Source organism: Xylona heveae (genome assembly GCF_001619985.1).
Source record: "Xylona heveae TC161 unplaced genomic scaffold L228scaffold_1, whole genome shotgun sequence".
Classification (NCBI taxonomy): Eukaryota; Fungi; Ascomycota; class Xylonomycetes; order Xylonales; family Xylonaceae; genus Xylona; species Xylona heveae.
The window spans coordinates 2,619,941-2,638,061 of record NW_017264193.1 but is presented as its reverse complement, the minus strand read 5'-3'; the positions used below and the strand labels follow the sequence as shown (position 1 = coordinate 2,638,061).

General features: G+C 50.5%; 8 protein-coding genes across 8 annotated transcripts; 3 read left to right on the top strand and 5 right to left on the bottom strand.

The window, feature by feature from the left end:
• Positions 1-708: 708 nt before the first annotated feature.
• On the bottom strand, positions 709-1,190 carry L228DRAFT_206379 (glycine cleavage system H protein; the record flags this gene model as incomplete). The annotated part of the gene is made up of 2 exons (XM_018329677.1): positions 709-1,028; positions 1,136-1,190. Coding segments are annotated over 2 exons (375 nt in total), but the record flags the coding sequence as incomplete, so codon positions are not given.
• Positions 1,191-2,025: 835 nt separating this feature from the next.
• Positions 2,026-3,074, top strand: L228DRAFT_258136 (hypothetical protein). The gene is made up of 3 exons (XM_018334054.1): positions 2,026-2,072; positions 2,159-2,190; positions 2,300-3,074. Exons 1-3 carry the CDS (start codon positions 2,049-2,051, stop codon positions 2,634-2,636), a joined length of 393 nt encoding a protein of 130 aa, XP_018192308.1. The 5' UTR covers positions 2,026-2,048; the 3' UTR covers positions 2,637-3,074.
• A 58-nt stretch (positions 3,075-3,132) lies between these two features.
• Positions 3,133-6,709, bottom strand: L228DRAFT_243264 (protein MGM1, mitochondrial precursor). The gene is made up of 4 exons (XM_018331644.1): positions 6,287-6,709; positions 4,199-6,226; positions 3,951-4,147; positions 3,133-3,879 (listed from the first exon to the last, which is right to left on the bottom strand). The coding sequence occupies exons 1-4, from the start codon at positions 6,597-6,599 to the stop codon at positions 3,631-3,633; spliced, it is 2,787 nt and encodes a 928-aa protein (XP_018192307.1). The 5' UTR covers positions 6,600-6,709; the 3' UTR covers positions 3,133-3,630.
• A 624-nt stretch (positions 6,710-7,333) lies between these two features.
• Positions 7,334-9,161, top strand: L228DRAFT_226558 (glucosamine 6-phosphate synthetase). The gene is made up of 4 exons (XM_018330427.1): positions 7,334-7,458; positions 7,531-7,626; positions 7,718-8,447; positions 8,525-9,161. Exons 1-4 carry the CDS (start codon positions 7,444-7,446, stop codon positions 8,872-8,874), a joined length of 1,191 nt encoding a protein of 396 aa, XP_018192306.1. The 5' UTR covers positions 7,334-7,443; the 3' UTR covers positions 8,875-9,161.
• An 80-nt stretch (positions 9,162-9,241) lies between these two features.
• L228DRAFT_243262 (hypothetical protein) lies at positions 9,242-12,117 on the bottom strand. The gene is made up of 2 exons (XM_018331643.1): positions 11,322-12,117; positions 9,242-11,265 (listed from the first exon to the last, which is right to left on the bottom strand). Exons 1-2 carry the CDS (start codon positions 12,053-12,055, stop codon positions 9,435-9,437), a joined length of 2,565 nt encoding a protein of 854 aa, XP_018192305.1. The 5' UTR covers positions 12,056-12,117; the 3' UTR covers positions 9,242-9,434.
• Positions 12,118-12,508: 391 nt separating this feature from the next.
• On the bottom strand, positions 12,509-14,070 carry L228DRAFT_235777 (cation efflux family protein family; the record flags this gene model as incomplete). Its single annotated transcript, XM_018330757.1, has 3 exons — positions 12,509-13,232; positions 13,295-13,644; positions 13,702-14,070. The coding sequence occupies 3 exons, from the start codon at positions 14,068-14,070 to the stop codon at positions 12,509-12,511; spliced, it is 1,443 nt and encodes a 480-aa protein (XP_018192304.1).
• A 518-nt stretch (positions 14,071-14,588) lies between these two features.
• L228DRAFT_18015 (hypothetical protein) lies at positions 14,589-15,991 on the top strand. The gene has a single exon (XM_018329559.1). The coding sequence runs from the start codon at positions 14,677-14,679 to the stop codon at positions 15,826-15,828; it is 1,152 nt and encodes a 383-aa protein (XP_018192303.1). The 5' UTR covers positions 14,589-14,676; the 3' UTR covers positions 15,829-15,991.
• A 269-nt stretch (positions 15,992-16,260) lies between these two features.
• L228DRAFT_243260 (hypothetical protein) lies at positions 16,261-17,180 on the bottom strand. Its single transcript, XM_018331642.1, has one exon. The coding sequence runs from the start codon at positions 16,902-16,904 to the stop codon at positions 16,686-16,688; it is 219 nt and encodes a 72-aa protein (XP_018192302.1). The 5' UTR covers positions 16,905-17,180; the 3' UTR covers positions 16,261-16,685.
• Between the last annotated feature and the right edge of the window lie 941 nt (positions 17,181-18,121).

The following is an 18,121-nucleotide window of genomic DNA, read 5'->3' as shown; positions in this document are numbered from 1 at the left end:
ACCATTATTTATTTTTTAAATTTTCCATGACACCCATGGATAGATAATCCAAAGAAAACCATGTAACAATTTCTTTTTCAAAATCAACAGTTGATGGTGGATATCTCTAAGACATTTTGTTTTGATATTCGAGAATGGTTGGTTGGAAGTGGCGAGGGAGTTTCATCCTAAGCTACGAGACAGACAAGCTTAGGTGTATCTATTCTTTATTGGGAAATCGAATTGATGAGAATATGGGTTTCATAGAAAAATCAAGTCAAATGAAGTGAACATGTCGACTGGAAGACAACACAAAGACTTCGGGAAAGGAGCAGGAGGGAAGAGAAGGAGGAAAGAGAAGGTGAAAGAAGTCTTGATAGCATTCATCCAGTCCAAATATTTATAAAGGGGCATAGAGTTAAATCCTAGTTCCGCCCAAATAATGTTAAAAACGAAAAGATAAGCTAAGATATTTTGCTTAATCGCAAGCGCCTTGAATTGCACACTCCAGACGTTGGCGCGCGGGCAACACGCACAACCCTCTAGATATTCCCTCCGAGTAGTTTTTTGCTCCTCGCCGCCAGTGTCTACTGGGCATATCCTCAAAGATGATAAAGGAATAGAAAAAAGAAAAAGTGACACGGAAAAGGTCATTGATACCAGATAATCTCAAAGGGAAAAAGGGAAACAAGGAATAAATGAAAGTCAAGGTTGATAGAATCTCCCATTTTACTCCTCGATAAACTTGAGGTATTCCTCAGCATTCAAGAGATCCTTGATCTCCTCCTCCGCCTTCTCTGTGAGTTGGATCTTGGCGATCCAGCCCTCGTCCTCGGGGCTCTTGTTGATAGTTGCGGGAGATTCCTCGAGCGCGTTGTTGGCCTCGACCACAACGCCCGATACGGGCGTCATGATGTCGGACGCGGACTTGACGGACTCGACGGCACCAATGGAGTCGCCTACGTTGACGTCCATGTCGGGAGAGGGCAGCTCGACGTAGACGACGTCACCGAGAGATTTGGCGGCGTAGTGGGTAATGCCGACGGTGCCTTCATAAATCTGTTAGAGCATACCAAGGAAGGAGGGGGAAACGGAATTGGAAAGAAAGGGGGGAAATGTGAAAGAGAAAGAGAAAGGAAGGGTGGATGGAGCATACCGGTCTTTCCGTCCTGGGAGACTTCAATCCATTCGTGGTCGTTGCTGTACTTTTTCTCTTGCACTATATTGATTGAATTCTGATCAGTAAGGGTTTCTTCCAGGTTATTTAGGACTAGAGATTCAAAGCGTAGAGAGAATGAGATTGCTGGAAGCTGGGATAAAGCCGAGATAAGAACAGGCCGGACCGCGCCGGATGATAAGTCCAAGACATGCGGAAAGCAATTCCATGGCACCAGATCATCCCGCGAATGCTTCAAGACAATAACCACAAAGGGATATTGTACAGAATTTCAAACGAACACAGAAGCGTTGAAAGACTTACGCGCAGCACTGATGCCAAAGGACCGCGCACGAGGAACAGCCCAGAACTTGGGCGCAGGGCGGGCGAGCGAGGCGCGCGCGGAGGCCCGGAAAGCAGGCGCCGCAACGCGGGAAGCAAGCGGACGAGCAATGGTAGGGAGAATTGCGGCGGCCATTGTAGCTGAAGAATAAGGCTTTGTCGACCTGAAAGGTAAGAGGATAAAAAGAGAGCGGGAGAACAGAGGAGTCCAATACAGGAGCGGGCGAGAATAATTGAGTTGAGTGGAGAGTTTATCAGGTGTTTTGTGACTCTTGGTGAGAAATGTTGTCGATTAGCTACGGGTTAGTATTAACGTAGTGGAGCTTGCTTCTCCCGGTAAAGAAAGTCGTCTGAGGTCAGTGCCAGTTTAGCTACAATATCAGCCAATCATCTGCGATTTTACTCCAGTCCCGGAAAACGGTTACATTGAAGACACCCCGGCCCGGTACGATCGAGCTGAGAGCATTACATAAGGCCTGAGTCATCAATATATTCCAGAAACTCCATGCGGACTTGATATTGGACAAGTCCTTGAGCACGATAGTATCAGACATTGTCCGCCATTGCCATCATGCTGTACGAATTAATTGCAATTGTACGTCTCAATTCCTTCCTGCTCTCTCTGTTTTAGGGGAAGCTCAGAGTTATACAAATAGAAGAGTTACTAATCATTCACCGCAGTGCCGTCCCGGCAATCTCGCCGAAGTCAGAGAGTGCGTCGTCCATTTCGTCCCTGTTTTCAAATACAACAGAAGCCGTCGCATATATTCATCTATTGCTCAACGGCGAATTGACAAAAGCTTACAAAAAATGTTTGTACAGTATTGCTCGCACAGCCGGCTCGCTGGTACTCAACAACGGCGGCGTCGTCCGCGGTTTCACCAACTGGGGTCCCTTTCTTCTTCCTAAGCCTCTGCACGTTCACCAGGCGACACATTCCCGCGGCCACTACTTTATTATGCGCTTCGACAGCTCTGCCAACACGCAGCACATGGTCCGCCGCACGCTGAAACTCGATCCCCGCATGATCCGCTTCGGTATGGTCAAGATGGGCAGCAAGCTCGAGGAGATTGCGGACGTTCCTGGAAAAGCGGAGTGGAAGAGCGACGACAGCGATCGTAGAGGATTTGCTGATGGACTTGGTGGATTTGCGTCTTAAATTCTGTGTTTGAGAGGGGGGGGAGGCCCTCTGCTGAGCCGGAAGCAATGGGGGAGCGGCTGTCAAGAGGTCCCCAGTTCAACTCGGCGAAAAAAATATCTCATGGCAATGGAATGAAAGAGGCGGGTCAGATAGGTAGTCGGTATTTCGGGATGGTCGATGAGGGACAAATACATAGCCGTGCTCCTCGGCGGACATAAGACGAAAAGAACGGGTGCCACTGATTGTCGGTGGGAAAAGCGAATGGGTTGGTTATACCCGTACAGGACAGAACATGCATAGAGTGGCGTATATGGGTTTGGACTACTTTTTTTTCCGAGTTTGGTAGACGATTATTCTTCGATGGGCCTGTTATTATTGCCCTGGCCATAGTGTGTAGATTCACACAATGTATTACTACAATTAATTTTTGTTCAAAATACCATTCATCGTTCGACTATCAGACATTCTCACACTCATTCAACTTGTTGAGTCTAAATTTTGATCGAGACGTGATAGACGAATTGCTCACTCTTAAATTACTACTCTGTACATACTACTAGTAAAGCACATTGCTCGATAAAACGCCCAAGACCGACCAAACCATCTTTGACGCTCGCCGACCGATTAATTGAAAGAAGTATATTGGGTACATGGGATGGTATAGTTGATGCATGATAGTCTGACAAGTAAAGGATCCGTCCAGGTTTGGAAAGGACAAAAGAAAGGACATGGCACCACAACTATATTGGCAGATACCATTGAGCGCGCGAGAATGATAACGTAAGCGCAGAGAGGAAGAAGGGGAGAAGAGAGGAAAAGGAATAGGACTATAAAAGAGCAGGGAAGTGCTGTTCCACCAGTAAATAATCGAGCGGAGAAGTAAGCAAGTAAACACCGACTAAAACGAGACAAAAAGTTCGCGGCGGACCCAATACAGAGGGTATTGTGGTAAAGAGATGTTTTGAAAAAGCCAGCCTGATCCAAGGCTAGGTGACGTAAGAAATGAAATTGATCAGAAGAAACTCCATCCTCGTCCTCGCTCTTTGGCAGCGGCTGCTGCTTGCTGTTGTGCGGCCTTGGATCGCTTCTCGCGGCCCTCGAGCTGGCGTAAACTCTCCATCTTTTCCAACACAAGCTCGAGCATTTCCTTGCGACGGATAATATCAAGGTGGCGTCTGATTTTGGGATCTTCTCGCGCGAACCGCTCGACTTCCGTGTCGGAGAGGTGCTTGCCAAGTCGGGAATCGAGCTCACGGGGGAACTGTATTTGATTGAAATGAAAGGTCAGTAAACTCAGACCGGAACGACTGGCTATAACATTGCAACACCTACGTTGTAATAAAACTCCGAAAGGAGCTCAACGTTCAGGAATAAGACAGCCGTTGCAGTCAATTTGTCGGCAACCACATCCAAAAAGACCTCTGGGCAGTAATACTTGTTCTTTTTTGTAGCGCATTGCTTTGACTTGACCGCCAAAAGTCGCATCTTGATGATATCCGCGCGATCCCGAAGGAAGGCTGCCTCTCGACCTGTATTCACTTAGCTATGGTTTTCAATTTCACGTCATTCAAAGACCGTACCTGTTGCCAGAAGAGCAGAGCTGAAGCCTCCAGCACCGCCAACACCATCTCCTTCTAGTACTACATCTCCTTTCCTCACACGCTCCACGAAGCCCAGTACGTCCTTCAATTTCCGTTTGCCGCCTATGCGGGCCTCGACATCTTTCATAGCAGCCTCTACGGCCACCAGCTCCTCTTTGAGAGAGCCGGTGACGTTCTCACGACCTTTGGACCACTCATTATCCTCCACTTCAATCTCAAATTTGTACGGCTTGATGCAGTTCTCAACCTGGTCGCTTGTGCCGTAGAAACGCTCGTTAAGAATGCCAGAGGCTGCCTCGGAGATGGCCTGGCGGGCAAACGGGTGCGCCGAAAACGTCGAGGTAGAGATCAGATGATCAACATGCGCCTGTAGCTGGTTCGCAAGGACAGTAGTGGCAAGTCTTCCTACGCCCAGCTTTGTGAGAGAAGATGCAGACGCGTCGAGCTTTCTGTGCCAGAAGAGAGATTCTGGATCAGCCTTGGGAAGCCCACTCAATGGCTCGGGTTCAGCTGACGCTGGACCTAGCTCACTGATGGGCTTGTTCCAATAACGCTGGGCAAGAATATCCAGGACCCGCTGATCGAGCTCGCGCTTGAGGAGCTCTCGTACTTGGGGACGGCCAAAGTGTTCGGCAAATTCCTTAAAGGAGTGCTTGAATGCATCTAGGCTTTCGGCAAGATAGGATTCGGCGCTCAGCGGACGGTCGTTGTACTGCACCTTGAATTCATAAGTAGCTTCTTCCAGCTCCTGGTGAATTGCATCACTTGTTCCTTGGAGGCTAGATGCCATGGTCTGTTCAAGCACCTGCATGAGTTTCTTTCGCAGGGTGCTCGTACCCACGAAGAGCTCTGACTCTGGGCCGAACTCAAGAGGGTGAGCAGAGAAGTAGGCATTCTCGTTCTTCACGATGGCGTTTGTAATATTTCCGCCGCCCCGGGAGAAGAGACCAGTGCTGTGTGGCACGCGGCAGACAACTCCAACATATCCCAATCGCAAGGGGTATTTCCGATCCCCCAGAATGCTGGCGCCCCGTTGGGCATCGACCAAGTCCATCTTGGTAATGACGCCAATTGTACGTTCACCTCTTGGGTCAACTCGGCGGCTAGCACGCAAGGCAGTCGAGTTGGCAAGGTCGACATCCGCAGCGGAAATCGCGAGAATGACGTTCGGAGGTTGGATATATTTGTCACAGAGCTCCGAGATCTTTTGCTTGAGCTCCTTTGGTTGATCATGTCCTGCAATCTGGATATATCCAGGGAGGTCGATGAGAGAAAGGTCTGGGACATTAGGAGAGTAAATGTGGAGCTGGATTGGATCGTCGGAGACACATTTCTCAGCTGGGACGGCGAGGTTGAGATCGGTCAAGGTCCGCTGGATCTGAGAAAAGTCTGTCATCTTGCCAAGACCCAACGACGGGAATTCTCCGTACTCGGCGTGCGCATCGGGAGTGTTGACAAGTGTAAGCTCAATGGGTCTCCTGGTTACCATATTCGAGCCCTTGGGCAGAAATTCGTGACCGACGATGGCTTCCAAAACGGAGCTCTTTCCGGACGACTGTGATCCAATGACAACGATCGAGGGCAGCGTCAAAGTGTCGGACTGGCCAATGGTCTGCAGCATGTTTCGAATCTCAATCATCTTCTTCGTCAGCATCATCATTTGGTCGTCCCTTGCGGTTTGCTCTCCAGAACGATCGTCTTCCTCAGATGACTCGCTGTACCCAAAAGCCGCTCCAGTCGCGCCTCCCACGGCCGCTGCTCCAGCTGCTCTGCTCTGCTTTGGGGAGCCTTCTGGTCCAGAGGATCCACCTTCTCCGCCCTCTGACCCAGCTTCCTTTCTCAATATCAATCGTAGCCACTCTGGTAGTTCGACGTCATCTTTGGTGCGCTCCCACCCTCTCCGTGTCTGGTCCACTATATCCATGGCACCGCCAAATATGCTGCCAGCCGTTTCGCCTGTAACGTCACCAGCTCTTCGAAGCGCGTCCATGGCATAATTTCCTGCCTCTATAGTCCCAAGAAATCAGCACTAGTCATTGGAGACAGTAGGTTTTCCGAATCACTTACGCGTGGCTTGGTATTGGACGTATGCAAGACCTGCAATTGTCGCTCCGCCAAACAGGGCCGGCAGTCTGGCTAACCTCAAGACCAGCTTGGGAAGTGCGCGCGCAAAGGAGATTGTGCGCACGGCGGGGACATTATGAACCGAGAAAGCACCCTGGGGCCAAGGCCGACGTTGAACAGTTCGTAAAAGACTATTTTGCACTCCTAGAAGTCCACCAGCTCTGGCACTGGCATGATGCATCACTCGTCGAGTAATATGGAGGGGAGCCCTCCGGGCCAGTGGCGGCAGCCGGGATGAAAATAACCTGCCACTCATGCTGTGCAAAAGCAGTCAAGGATCAGCATAAGCTTCAGCTGCCTCTGTCTGGCTATTATCAAGCCATCAGAGGTGAAAGAGGTTTCGCATGAAAGGGTTGTTGTGGTTGTAAGATGGATGAAATCAATGCCCTGGGGAAGAATGAGGATCTAATCGGGCGCCTTTGACGTCGGCAGGCAGCCGAGAACACAGTACTTGGTGATCCCGCCATTTTACCAGGAAGTCAAAGTACCCAACTTTTGCTTCACCGCAACTTTTGATGTTAACTGAAATTCAGTTAAGAATGCAGTTAAAGAAACCATATCATACCGAATCCCAAAAGCGTCAGGAGAGTTCACACATTATCAGTGACATTGTAATAATAAAAACATTTACCACAAAGGTATCCTAACAATTTGAGTCCATTCATGTAATTCCGCAAAGAATGCAGCATGGAAATGCAAGATTGAGCGGAGCATAAATAAAGAATCACTAGCACAATATTATGTCCAACCTCCCAGAGTGAAAGGACAGTTTGAGAGAGCGAGCTTCATGATAAGATGAGTCATGTTATTTCAGTAAAAATCAATTCTCTTGCCTTCAATAATTGAGAACAGATTCCACTGTAGCGAAGTGAGCTATTAGGTTTTGTGTTTGTCACACCGCAGGTGGTTTCACTTGAGGCGGCAATTGCGCCATCTCGGAACTCAGCTGAACACTCGTATCGAAATAAAATACACTCATTCCATCTATCTGAGCTCTCCTCCTCCTCTCTAGCTCACAACAAACACAACCTTCTCTGCAACTGCCTCGACGTATTTCAACAATCCGCTAGGCACTCGTGTCAGTTTTATATTTTGCCAGCATGTGCAGATTTCTTGTGAGTCTGCGCGATAGGAATTATCTCCGGCTACATACTATAGATAGCTAATCACACAATACATCTCTATAGGTCTTCAAGGGCAAGAACGAGATCCTTCTGTCCAAGCTGATCTTGGACCCTTCTCACTCTATCTTGACCCAGTCCTACGACTCACGATTGCGTCTTGTACGTTTGTCCGTCCCCAAAAAGCTTTCGACCTAATCCGCCCGTTACACTTTCTCCGAACGGTGTACTAACCCAAACCCTCTCTCTCCAGGACACTCGTCGACCGCACAACGGCGATGGCTTCGGCGTAGGCTACTACACTCATCCTGAGCTTGGACCTGAGCCATGTCTCTTTACCTCGACTATCCCTGCGTGGAACTGCATCAACCTGGAGCGACTTGCCAGCAAGACGACCTCATCACTCATCTTTGCGCACGTGCGGGCAACCACTGAAGGCAGTCTTTCCGACAGCAACTGCCACCCATTTCGCCACCGGAGCCTGATGTGGATGCATAACGGCGGTATCGGGGCATTCAAGTACGTGAAGCGGCCGCTCTGCGACTCCGTTGCGGACCGGTGGTTTCTGGGCGTCCAAGGCAGCACGGACAGCGAATGGGCATTTGCGTTGTTCCTCGACAGCTTGGAAAAAATGGGCTACGACCCGAGTTCAGAACCTGCGGACGGATTTGGGCATTCCGTCCTGCGCAAAGCGATGCTCAAAGTCATTGAGCGGATCAACGCCGCAATCAGGGCTATCCCCGCCGAAATCAAGGGCAAAGACCTGGATACTCGGAGCTTGCTCAATTTTGCCGTCACCGACGGACACAGCGTGGTCTGCACGCGCTACATCAGCAGCAAGACGGACGAAGCTGCGAGCTTGTATTTCTCCTCTGGCACCAACTGGAAACAACACGACGAGCCGGGCAACTATACCATGGAGAGACGGGACAAGGGAGCTGATATTGTCCTCGTGGCCAGCGAGCCCTTGACTTTTGAGAGAGGTATGCTCTTCCCCTTTTAATCATTCCATAACCGTACCCAAGTTTACAAAAAACTAACATCTGGCCGCAACGCACAGACAACTGGGTCACCGTCCCAACCAATTCGATTCTAACCATCCACAAGCAAAACGTCCTGGTCCATCCCATCATCGACGAATTCTACAGCTACAACCCCTCGCACCAGCGCTCCTCGTGCTTCGCCGTGTCCAAGGGCCTTGTGAGCAATGCGCCGGGGGGTACCGTGACTGAGGACGACCAAGCCCCCGAGTCTGTTTCATCATCGTCCACTTCTCCCACTGCAGAGCGCAACCTTCAATTCACAGTCCCCGTAGTAGGCGGAGGAGCAGGCGGTGTAATGGACTCATCCGAGCCTGAGCAGATACGAGAACTTAAAGCCCAATGTGCCAGCGTAGCGCTAAGTGCCTGAGCGGCATGTTAGGCGCTATATGCTCTCTCTTTTTCCCTTCTCTTACTGCAGCCGGTGCAGGAATTCAAATCATTCAGAGACTCGGGCACCGATGCCACTATACACACACATCCCCCCATCCATTTCGACACACAGACTTACAACATCCGATGCATCAGCGAGGGAGTTTTCAGCATCATTATGAAACAATCGTTTTTAAGGAGATAGCAGGGGGGTAAAATTGGACAGGGGATGTAATGGCGTTATTTGGTTCAGTTTCGGAGACTTTTGTACCTTAATTAATACCCATTTGAATCACAAAAAAAACCTTACATATGACCGTACTTGCGGTTTAACTGTGATAGTAATATAGTAAATTCATCATACCGTTTTGCCTACATTACATATTTGTACAAATCATTCATATTCCATAATCAAAAAAGGGAAATGACTGAAGTTTGTTACTTCCTATGACATGCTAAACTTCACTATTAACAATTGCCCTTTTTTTCTTCTGGCTATATACAGAGCCAACAAGCAACGCCAGACGTGAAGAGTCGTTCATGTACCCTGCTGCTCTTTCAAAGCGGCGGCAACGTCTCCCTGCATATCGGGCACTGCAGACGAAACCGCATCCAGCCCTCAAGGCAATCACTGTGAAAAATATGTCGACACGGGGTAACCATGTACGCACGACGGGCAAGGAGAGTACTGGTGGTACCACCACCTGTGATTCCACCACCACCGGATTCATCTCGCCCTCCTCCTTCGGCCCCGCTACCGGCTGGGATTATCGGGACTTCGATGTTGTTCATACAAATAGCACAATCGAACGTGCGTTTACCGCCTTGTCGTCCGGACGACGAGCCTGGAACGGCCGCCGACGGAGAAGAAGGCGATCCAGCTTCAGCCTCAGCTTCTGCGGCGGAAAACCCAATCGGCATGGTCGCTCCGCTTTCCAAATCATCTTCTCTTAGGACAGGATGGTAGTCATACGCCTCGGGGGCCCATCCGCGGGGCACGAAGAATCTTGGCCCAAGGACCTCCTGGCTGACTAGCACGCAAATTTGGATCCAGACCCATCCGATGAGCACGAGGGCGGCAGTGCGGTCGGTTTTGGCAAAGAGGACGTTACCAGGGACGGTGTAGAAATACATAAAAGGCGCAAGACGCAGGATTGATTGGCCCACGACGTATTCCCAGCGCAGAGCCTTGCGGCAGTTGCGCATAATGTTGCGGTATATTTGGGGGACCCAGAACGAGAGATAGGTCAATGCGAGGCCGTTGGTATATGCCGAGCGTAGACCGGGTGGCCAGGACATAGCGTGGAGAGAAAGGAAGATGAGGATGAGAAGGAGAAAGTAGAATCGAGAATAGAGGGCGCCGAATTCGCGGCGGGCGGAGCCAGGAGTTTGAGCGGGTGTAGTGGTATTGGTGGTTGTCGGGTTGTTAGGGGCAGGAGAGGGTGTTGGAGTATCAGGCGGAGAGTCTTGATCTGGCGCTATAATGATGGGCGTTGCGCTGGTCTCATTGGGACGCCGGGCGGTGACAGGGAGAGGGAGAGTGTCTGCGCCAGAGGCCGTTATTATTGGCATTGAGGTTGCCGTGGTATTGGTTGTGCTGTTAGCAGCTTGAGCAGCGGCTTGTCGCTCGCGCTCGCGTTCTTGTCGTTCCGGTGCTTGCACGGTCCAAATTTCCATGAGGAATTTCATGCCAAAGAAGCTGACGCAGAAGAGAGACAGAAAGGAAGTAGCGATGAATGGAAGGAAAACAGAGTCTGTGAACAGACCGATGGCAGAAAAGGCCATGGTTGCGAATCCATCGCCCATGGACATCATTGCGATAGTGTAGAAGCTTATTCGGCTCCGCGTAGATGGAGTTGAGGCGTCTTTCATTTGTCTCATCAGGAGGATAATTTGCATAATCATGATGCATGCAAATAAAAGACTGTAATTTCTCGCTTGAGATATGTACGATTCAATCTTGGGACCCGTGATATGCAGGCTTTCTGCGGCGGAAGTTTCAGGCTGACTCTTGGATTCGAGTAGTATCCCGCAGTCAGGAGAGAAGATCAGGGCGGACATGACGAGTGGAGGCGCGCTGGGAAGCGATGCACCCGTTGGATAACGAAGCTCGTCCTCAATCTGCCTGAGCACCTGTTGATTGCCTCCATCTTTGTCGCTGAAATCCGCCGCATGTTGCTGTAGGTATACAATGTATTCGCAGCGAGGCTTGGATGGTATATCTGCTGGATGGCCAGGCGTCGATGACCATGGATTTAGGGGTGCCAGCCAACCCTTGGACACTTGGCTATTGATCGAGGAGGATATGGTTCGGTTCAAGAGGCGTTGAGATAGCGAGTAGGTCCGTTCTGAGAGGGAGAAATGCGGCAGTGCGAATAAGCCAGCGAACCTAGCATACAATTGTGAGTACGAAGCTGGAGAGAGGGAGAGGTAAAGACCCAGTACCTTTCGCTCGTCGTTGTCAATACAACAGCACCAAATGTTGGATAATGCACACCGTGTAGTCTTGCCATCCAGCCATCTCCGCCTGACACGTCGTCCTTGATCGTCATCTGTGCGGTGACTTCTCGAACCAAACCAGCATCATCGCCCTTTAGTGTCCTGCTGACTTTCTCATCCAAGTCAATTTGAATATCTCCATTCGGTCCCGTCACATTTCTTTCAAAGGTCTCGGATGCAAAGAACAGATGCGGCACAGACTCCGTGAGGTTGATATGCGGCACTGGGATCTGCGGGACTGCTTTTGACCGAACCCATTCCCCATGAAGAAACCCGGTAAGATTCTGGTATAGGGGAATCACAGAATGCTTGAGAGCTTCTGGGAGACCGGCTTCGGGCTCGGCGGCTGGCGGAAGTTCTTCAATATTTCCTTCGAGTTCTCGTAATCCACGCTCGCCAACCGCGCCCTTGAGCTGTTCCCTGGCCCTCTCCTTGATCGTGGGAAGTAGTTGCCACGCAAATCCATCCTCTTCCCGAAGCCCAGTTATATTCAGCCAGCGGTTATTCGGTGCGTCAAAGTCGCCGTATCGTGTCCTGTTCAGCAGGTCGAGACGGCGACGTTCTTCAACAATGAGGTCATCGAGCTCATGCCCTTGGGTAGGACTGGGCTGCTGGGGGTCCGGAGAAAGAAAAAGAAAGAGAAGGATAAGAATCAGGAGAACTGCGCGAGGAGTGTCCATCAGCGCTATTTCCTCTGTAATTACCTTGTCATCGTTGCTCGTCCCTTCTGTGTGTTCGAATGGTTCTTGGTGTGATTAGCTCAGGGTCCAAAGCTCAGTCATCGGAGGTGGGGAGAGTTTCACCCCGACGGGAACTCGGCCATTGTTCTCTGTTTGATCCATTCAGTGAACAGACCACCGTCTACATTTATACTTTGAGAGATATATAAAATGAAACAAAACAAAAGATTTATACATTCAACTGCTTTCTAGCTTTTGCTATGCCGCTGTGTCTTCAAATGTACAAGAAATGATGCCGAAATTGCTCAAATACAAAATCCCGCTGAAGTCGGTTATTATTCAACGCCGCGTAAGAGCTCTTGTACGCCTGCGCCGATCGATGTGCTTCGTTTTCAGATGCAAAAAATTTTTTTACGAGGTTTCGTTATTAGCAAAGCCTTTTTTTTTTTTCCTTTAATCCTTTTCCATGCTCATCTGAGTGGAAACTTCCCATCGTTGGCCGCCACCACCACCGTATCCGCCTCCTAACCGGTTGCGCACGATGCTGGTTACTCGATCCCTCAATCGTAACATTGCATCTTCACCACCTCTTACTCGAAGCTTCAGATTGGCCATGCAAAGTCCATAGTGTACCTGCCAGAACTTGGCCTCTTCAACGTAGGTGACGGAAGGATCATCTTCAATCTCCCGCATGGCCTCCGACACGCCTCCCCCAGAATAAGACATGAGCAGCATGAACCCAAGAGTCTTGCTCAATCGGGCACCAAGCGTGCACATGGAAATGGCAATGGTACCGGAAAGAGCGCGATCAAGCCAAACGTACATCTGGATAGAGAGGAGCGGAAGGAGAAGGAGTAGAGATGAGCACGAAAGGGTGAGAAAATGGGCTGGGTTGCTCAGCACCGATGGGAGAGATTCAATGTAAGCAAAGCGCATGGCTTTCCCGATTCTGGCATGGTTCTTGAGTCCGATAGCAGAAACAAGTGTAGATAGTATTGCAAGAAGTGATGCGAGGTCCACGCTACCGGGCGAGATCCGGGCATGCTTATGCTCATGGTGAGGTTCATGGCCGAGACCCTCGAGCATATGCTGAAGATTGTGAGAGATGAGGTCGAGTCCCATGAAGACGAGGAAAACCGACATGGCAAACCCGGCTAAGACCTCTGCTCTCTCAAGGCTACATGGCAAATTAGATTATTTTTATTCCGTGCCCAATAGAAAGAGAGGATATGCACATACCCAAATGGATGTCGAATACTCGACCGCTTCCAAACTTCGAAATTGCCCAACACGTCTACCATCACACACAAGAATGCGCCCAGCGCATCAAAGCAGATAAGATGGGAGAGGGCAGTGAGCGCCAATGACTCTTGCGCGCTCCAGAGCGTGTATGCGGCCACAAACATGTGACAGCAGCACCAAATGATGCGGGACCGCTGTTCTTTGGACATACTCTTCCGGCACTCCAGAAATGTCGGGATATCTAATGACGCCGGCAACGGGAGAGGAGCTCGAGGCTCTGGCTCCAAGAATATCTGGTGGGATACACTGCTGTGCTTATACTTGTGTCCTCGACGTTGGCCCATGTTCTAAATGTTGTCATGTCAGTAACTATCTCTCATGAACAAGCGTGGGGGTTTCCATACAGATTTCGCAACCGGCGATCGTGCCAAGGTCGTAGTCTGGAAGTTGAAAGGACTTCGGGGAATCCCATTGGATCCATTGACAGATATAGCATTCTCGCCCGTCATGGGACTGTAGGCTGTTGCAGTACTAGCAGGACTGAAGGTGTTGGCGGGTGAGGGCAAGGAGCCAAGACGGCCTGGAAATGTCCAGTTCATGGGCGATAAGGTATTTGGGTCATATGAGACCGTTGATGAAGAGTTTGGAGGCAAGCCTTCAAGCCCTAGACCCAGGGATTGCTGCTGCTCCTGTTGCTGCTGCTGGAACTCATCCTCGTCAGGAGGCGGCGTGGGCGTCTTTGGAGGGACGGGTATTGGGAGGCTCGACGCCATATTGCCCAACAGTCGGGCGTGGGATTCACAATAAAATCGAGCCTCCCGATCGCATGCAAATTACATCCAGGATGCACAAGACAGCACTGCGATTGCTGTGAAATCAGGTGCGTACTGAGAGGGAACAGGGTGCGGTGGAGGCGTGGGTGATAGTGATATTAAGTTGGGGAGAGTTGTATCTGTCTCTCCGCAATAGTTATAGGGTTAACTGTATCCACAGCGCGTAACATCAGAAAAGGAATAGACACCCTGCAGGTTAAATGTCCGTGCACCGCCATCAACGACCTCACATGCCATTCAGCAACAATCCGAACTCTTTATCATCAATTCACCACCCCTGCGAAGCCTCCAATCTTCCTACGTATCTTTCCCTTATTCGTCTGAGCAATAATTGTGCTCAGTTTTTCTGCTTCACTATGGACCTTGGATGACCTCGCTATTTGCTACCGACACCCTGAATCGAAACGAAGCTCTGAGCTGCACTTGGCTCCATGCCACAGCTTCATGACGCTGGGATACGTGACTCGAACTCTGAGTGGGAGACTTGTATAGAGACGTGCAATAGAGCTGTGTTGGACTCAGCAAGGCTCGCCACTTTCGAGAAAAATGGAAGATGGAGCCATTCGAGTGCTGGACGCTGAAACCGTTGTGCAGCCTCAACTCGATCAAAAGAAGACTCTAGGAGATGTATCGAAAGCCAATGGCAGAGCAAAACTGGGGCATAAGCGAAGCCTTTCGGGGAGTATCTTGTCCAAGCTGTCTTTCCTGAGAAATGGGCAAGAGGAAGATGACACACAAGAGGAAGAAAAGCTTGAAGGTACACAAGATGGAGTCGGGCGTGATCTGGGGGAAGCGGACCACATCAATAAACCACGGGGAGCAATGGCAGGGGTGGTCCAACAGCAACGATCTAGGAGAAGAAAAGGGTCGCTGAGAAAGACTGCCTTGCTTGGCACTGGCAAGCTGCACCTGGATAATGAAGACCGCCGCCGCGGAGAAACCGCCGTGAAGGCGTCCGCCAGACAGATGCCCTCTGAGTTTCCTGCGGACTTTCATTCCAGTCAGTCATTGCAAGGACCAATGTCGGATTCGAAAAGAATGGATGCGCACTCTTCGCAGGGCTCCGAGATTCGCCTGGTTGATGAACCCGCGTCTGACAACCTGGGACAAAGAACTGCGTATGCCATTGGCTATCCTGGATCATCCGAGATAACGAAAATAAACACCTCGGCGCAGAATGCATCGCATGCTCTTGGCTCGCCCGTTACAAGTCCAACGTTATCCACTACCGACGACGATGAAGTGCTAACTTTTCCGCATCGATATGTGACGCCATCAGCGCTGCGTCGTCCGTCGTCTGGATCAGATTCCTACTTTTCTTCCCAGCCCAGTGCACTGCAGCGGCGTCGTTCAGGGAACAAGTCAAAGGCAGCGGCTTTGGTGCCTGATCCATCAAGTTCTCTCGAAGAATGGGACTACACAGAGACGGAGCGCTGGGGCTGGATTGTCCTGGTCGTGACTTGGATTGTATTTGTGGTAGGAATGGGAAGCTGTTTAGGTGTATGGAGCTGGGCGTGGGACGTCGGCGAGACACCTTATGCTCCTCCAGAATTGGAAGATGATCCAACTCTACCCGTTGTGGGATACTATCCGGCTCTGATAATACTGACTGCGGTAATGGCCTGGGTATGGGTGGTAGTAGCTTGGGTGGGCATGAAGTATTTCAAGCATGCACAGATTTCCGGGGAAGATGTTTGAAAAGGCACACTCGGGAATTCTTGTAGGCGATAGCAAAACTCTTTTGGATGCATTTCTCATTTTTGTTTGTGCAGCTGATGATGCCACTTGTTGTCATGCAGAGTGAATATCAGTCCCGTTGATGAGTTGTTTCCCTCTCCGCATCCTCCTCTTCCTCTTCTTCCCCCTTTCCCTCTGTCCAACTTCAACTTCTACGACACTCTCAATCTTTTATTTCCTTCTGAACTCCAATATCTTGACTTAAGCTTTGACCACGCCTGCTCCTGCCTGCTCTTCACATTCAGACACCAAAAATACATCTTTTCCCGTTCCGAGTCTTCATTAATCATGTCTACCCCAACGCGAGTCACCATCACCGTTCCCGCAGATGAATATCTCTCTCAGTCAAGTCTCACCTGCGAGCAGGTCTTTATTAGACAGGCTAATGATCTACACCTGACCCAGGCAGCGGCCTTCAATCTGGCTCGGACTACTCACTTGTATGCATATCTTTGCTTTTATTCCATTTCCTCGTTGTGTTTCGAACCACCTTTGAATGTTAACTTTTGTGTCCCTTTCTACCATTGTATACCCACCCATTCTCACTCACCTTTAATGTTCTGCCCCTCTCAAACCATGCCCTGAATTCCTCTCTATTTTCCTCCATCCCCTCCCCCCCCGCATGTTTCATTCCCAATTCCTCACGACCCTTCTCACCTCACTTCTCAAATTATACTTCCTCCTATTTTTGCCAATCATCTCCTGTAACCTCGCAACCTTCCAAAATTTCCATCCAAACCTCTTCCTCCCCCTGTCCAAGAGAACTTATATCTTTCTCCGCCCATACCTTTCCCCCATCACCACCTCCATCTCCTTCGTTACATCCTCCTCCCAACTAGTTTCCACCCGCAGCTAACCTCCGCCCTCCTAGCGCCGAAACCTACAGCAACAGGTACGGTTGGCAGAAACCTCGCTCTCCCCGTCCACAGCACACAGCACGCGACCAACGCAGCGGAACATTCCCTTTTCTCAAACTCCCTCGAGAACTCCGTGATGAGATCTACGAGCTGGTCCTCGTCTCTCCTGAGCCCGTTCATCTTGACGCATTCACCCGCGCCAGGACCAAGTCCGACGACAGCCGCCCCGCAGCTCGCCTCCCGCTTTTCCGCTTGAACAAGGTCATCTACGGCGAGGCCTCATGGATATTCTTCAATTACAATACTTTCTCACTCGTGTCCCGCCCTATGGCGATTCAATTTTTCGAGCGTTATCTGACCGAACCTGTGTGCATTCCCGCGGACACTCCCATGTCATTCACCCAGCGGATCCGCCGCCTGCGTCTCTCTGTTACTGTGTGTATGTGGAAACGTAGCCATGAATCTTCCCTCGATTTGCTGAGTGCGTTGGTGCCATTTTTCAGGCCGGAGGTGTGGCCCGAGGCGCTGAACCAGGACGAGGCTGAGGGCGAACGTCTCCTGAATCTAGCTGCATCTCGGGACGGTGATCTGTCCCAGGCTGTGACTGAATTGCAGATCCAGGACCAGGACCAGCCGGCATCCGAGGACGAGTCGATGTCTCCCTATCTCAAGGCCATCTTGGAGTTCGAGGCGGCGGAGCGCAAGAAAGTCCATATGCCGCTCCATTTGCCTCAGCTCAGAGAGCTCCGGATCGAGATTGGCATCTGCAAATGCGTGTGTCCTCACCAGGACGGCGTTTTGACATGGCGACTTGTTTGGGACGAGGAAGATCGGGTGGCAGCAGGCCCCGGTAACGGACTTGTCATGCGGAGTCTGTTTCGGACTCGCAGATGGAGTGATGATCCAAACGGCACAATGGCCGATCTCGCTCGGCTTATGAGGCTGCGAGTGAAAAGGATGATGATGAGAAACAGACGCGAGAGTGACCTGGAGCAGCTTCTTTGGCCGTTGAGTTTCCTTAAATCCAGCAATGATGAAGCTGGTAGTCAAGGCGGTCCGTACAACTGGTCAAGCAGCAGGAGGAGCATGAGGACGGGAAGGAGAACAGCACCAGCTGAGCAGGGTTACGGTCACGAGAAATTTGCCAATCCATGTTCTCCGCGAAGTTCATGACATGGTTGGCGCGACGGAGGTTGGAGTCTGGCTGGCGGGGATCTTGTGACTAAAGAAAAGTGACGGGACATGGTGAGGTGTCGTTGTTGCTGCTGTTTTTCTTACCGCTCCTGCTGGTGGGGATTGTGGTGAAGATCCGAGTCTGTTTCGTTTGTTTCGTTGTTTTGTTCTTCTGTCATTACTCGAACAAGAGAGTTCGTTGGTGAAGGTTATTTCCAGACTGT

What these genes read in the sequence shown, in the direction of transcription:
- L228DRAFT_226558 (XM_018330427.1), top strand. An exon ending in ACGACTCACGATTGCGTCTT is followed by an intron (nt 7,627 to 7,717) that starts GTACGTTTGTCC and finishes CTCTCTCTCCAG; the next exon opens with GACACTCGTCGACCGCACAA. An exon ending in GCCCTTGACTTTTGAGAGAG is followed by an intron (nt 8,448 to 8,524) that starts GTATGCTCTTCC and finishes CGCAACGCACAG; the next exon opens with ACAACTGGGTCACCGTCCCA.
- L228DRAFT_243262 (XM_018331643.1), bottom strand. Translation starts at nt 12,055, where the DNA reads ATGGACACTCCTCGCGCAGTTCTCCTGATTCTTATCCTTCTCTTTCTT. An exon ending in TTGACAACGACGAGCGAAAG is followed by an intron (nt 11,266 to 11,321) that starts GTACTGGGTCTT and finishes ATTGTATGCTAG; the next exon opens with GTTCGCTGGCTTATTCGCAC.
- L228DRAFT_243260 (XM_018331642.1), bottom strand. Translation starts at nt 16,904, where the DNA reads ATGAACGGGCTCAGGAGAGACGAGGACCAGCTCGTAGATCTCATCACG.
- L228DRAFT_18015 (XM_018329559.1), top strand. Translation starts at nt 14,677, where the DNA reads ATGGAAGATGGAGCCATTCGAGTGCTGGACGCTGAAACCGTTGTGCAG.
- L228DRAFT_258136 (XM_018334054.1), top strand. Translation starts at nt 2,049, where the DNA reads ATGCTGTACGAATTAATTGCAATT. An exon ending in TGTACGAATTAATTGCAATT is followed by an intron (nt 2,073 to 2,158) that starts GTACGTCTCAAT and finishes CATTCACCGCAG; the next exon opens with TGCCGTCCCGGCAATCTCGC. An exon ending in AATCTCGCCGAAGTCAGAGA is followed by an intron (nt 2,191 to 2,299) that starts GTGCGTCGTCCA and finishes ATGTTTGTACAG; the next exon opens with TATTGCTCGCACAGCCGGCT.
- L228DRAFT_243264 (XM_018331644.1), bottom strand. Translation starts at nt 6,599, where the DNA reads ATGAGTGGCAGGTTATTTTCATCCCGGCTGCCGCCACTGGCCCGGAGG. An exon ending in CGTCCAATACCAAGCCACGC is followed by an intron (nt 6,227 to 6,286) that starts GTAAGTGATTCG and finishes TTGGGACTATAG; the next exon opens with AGGCAGGAAATTATGCCATG. An exon ending in TTTCGGAGTTTTATTACAAC is followed by an intron (nt 3,880 to 3,950) that starts GTAGGTGTTGCA and finishes AATCAAATACAG; the next exon opens with TTCCCCCGTGAGCTCGATTC.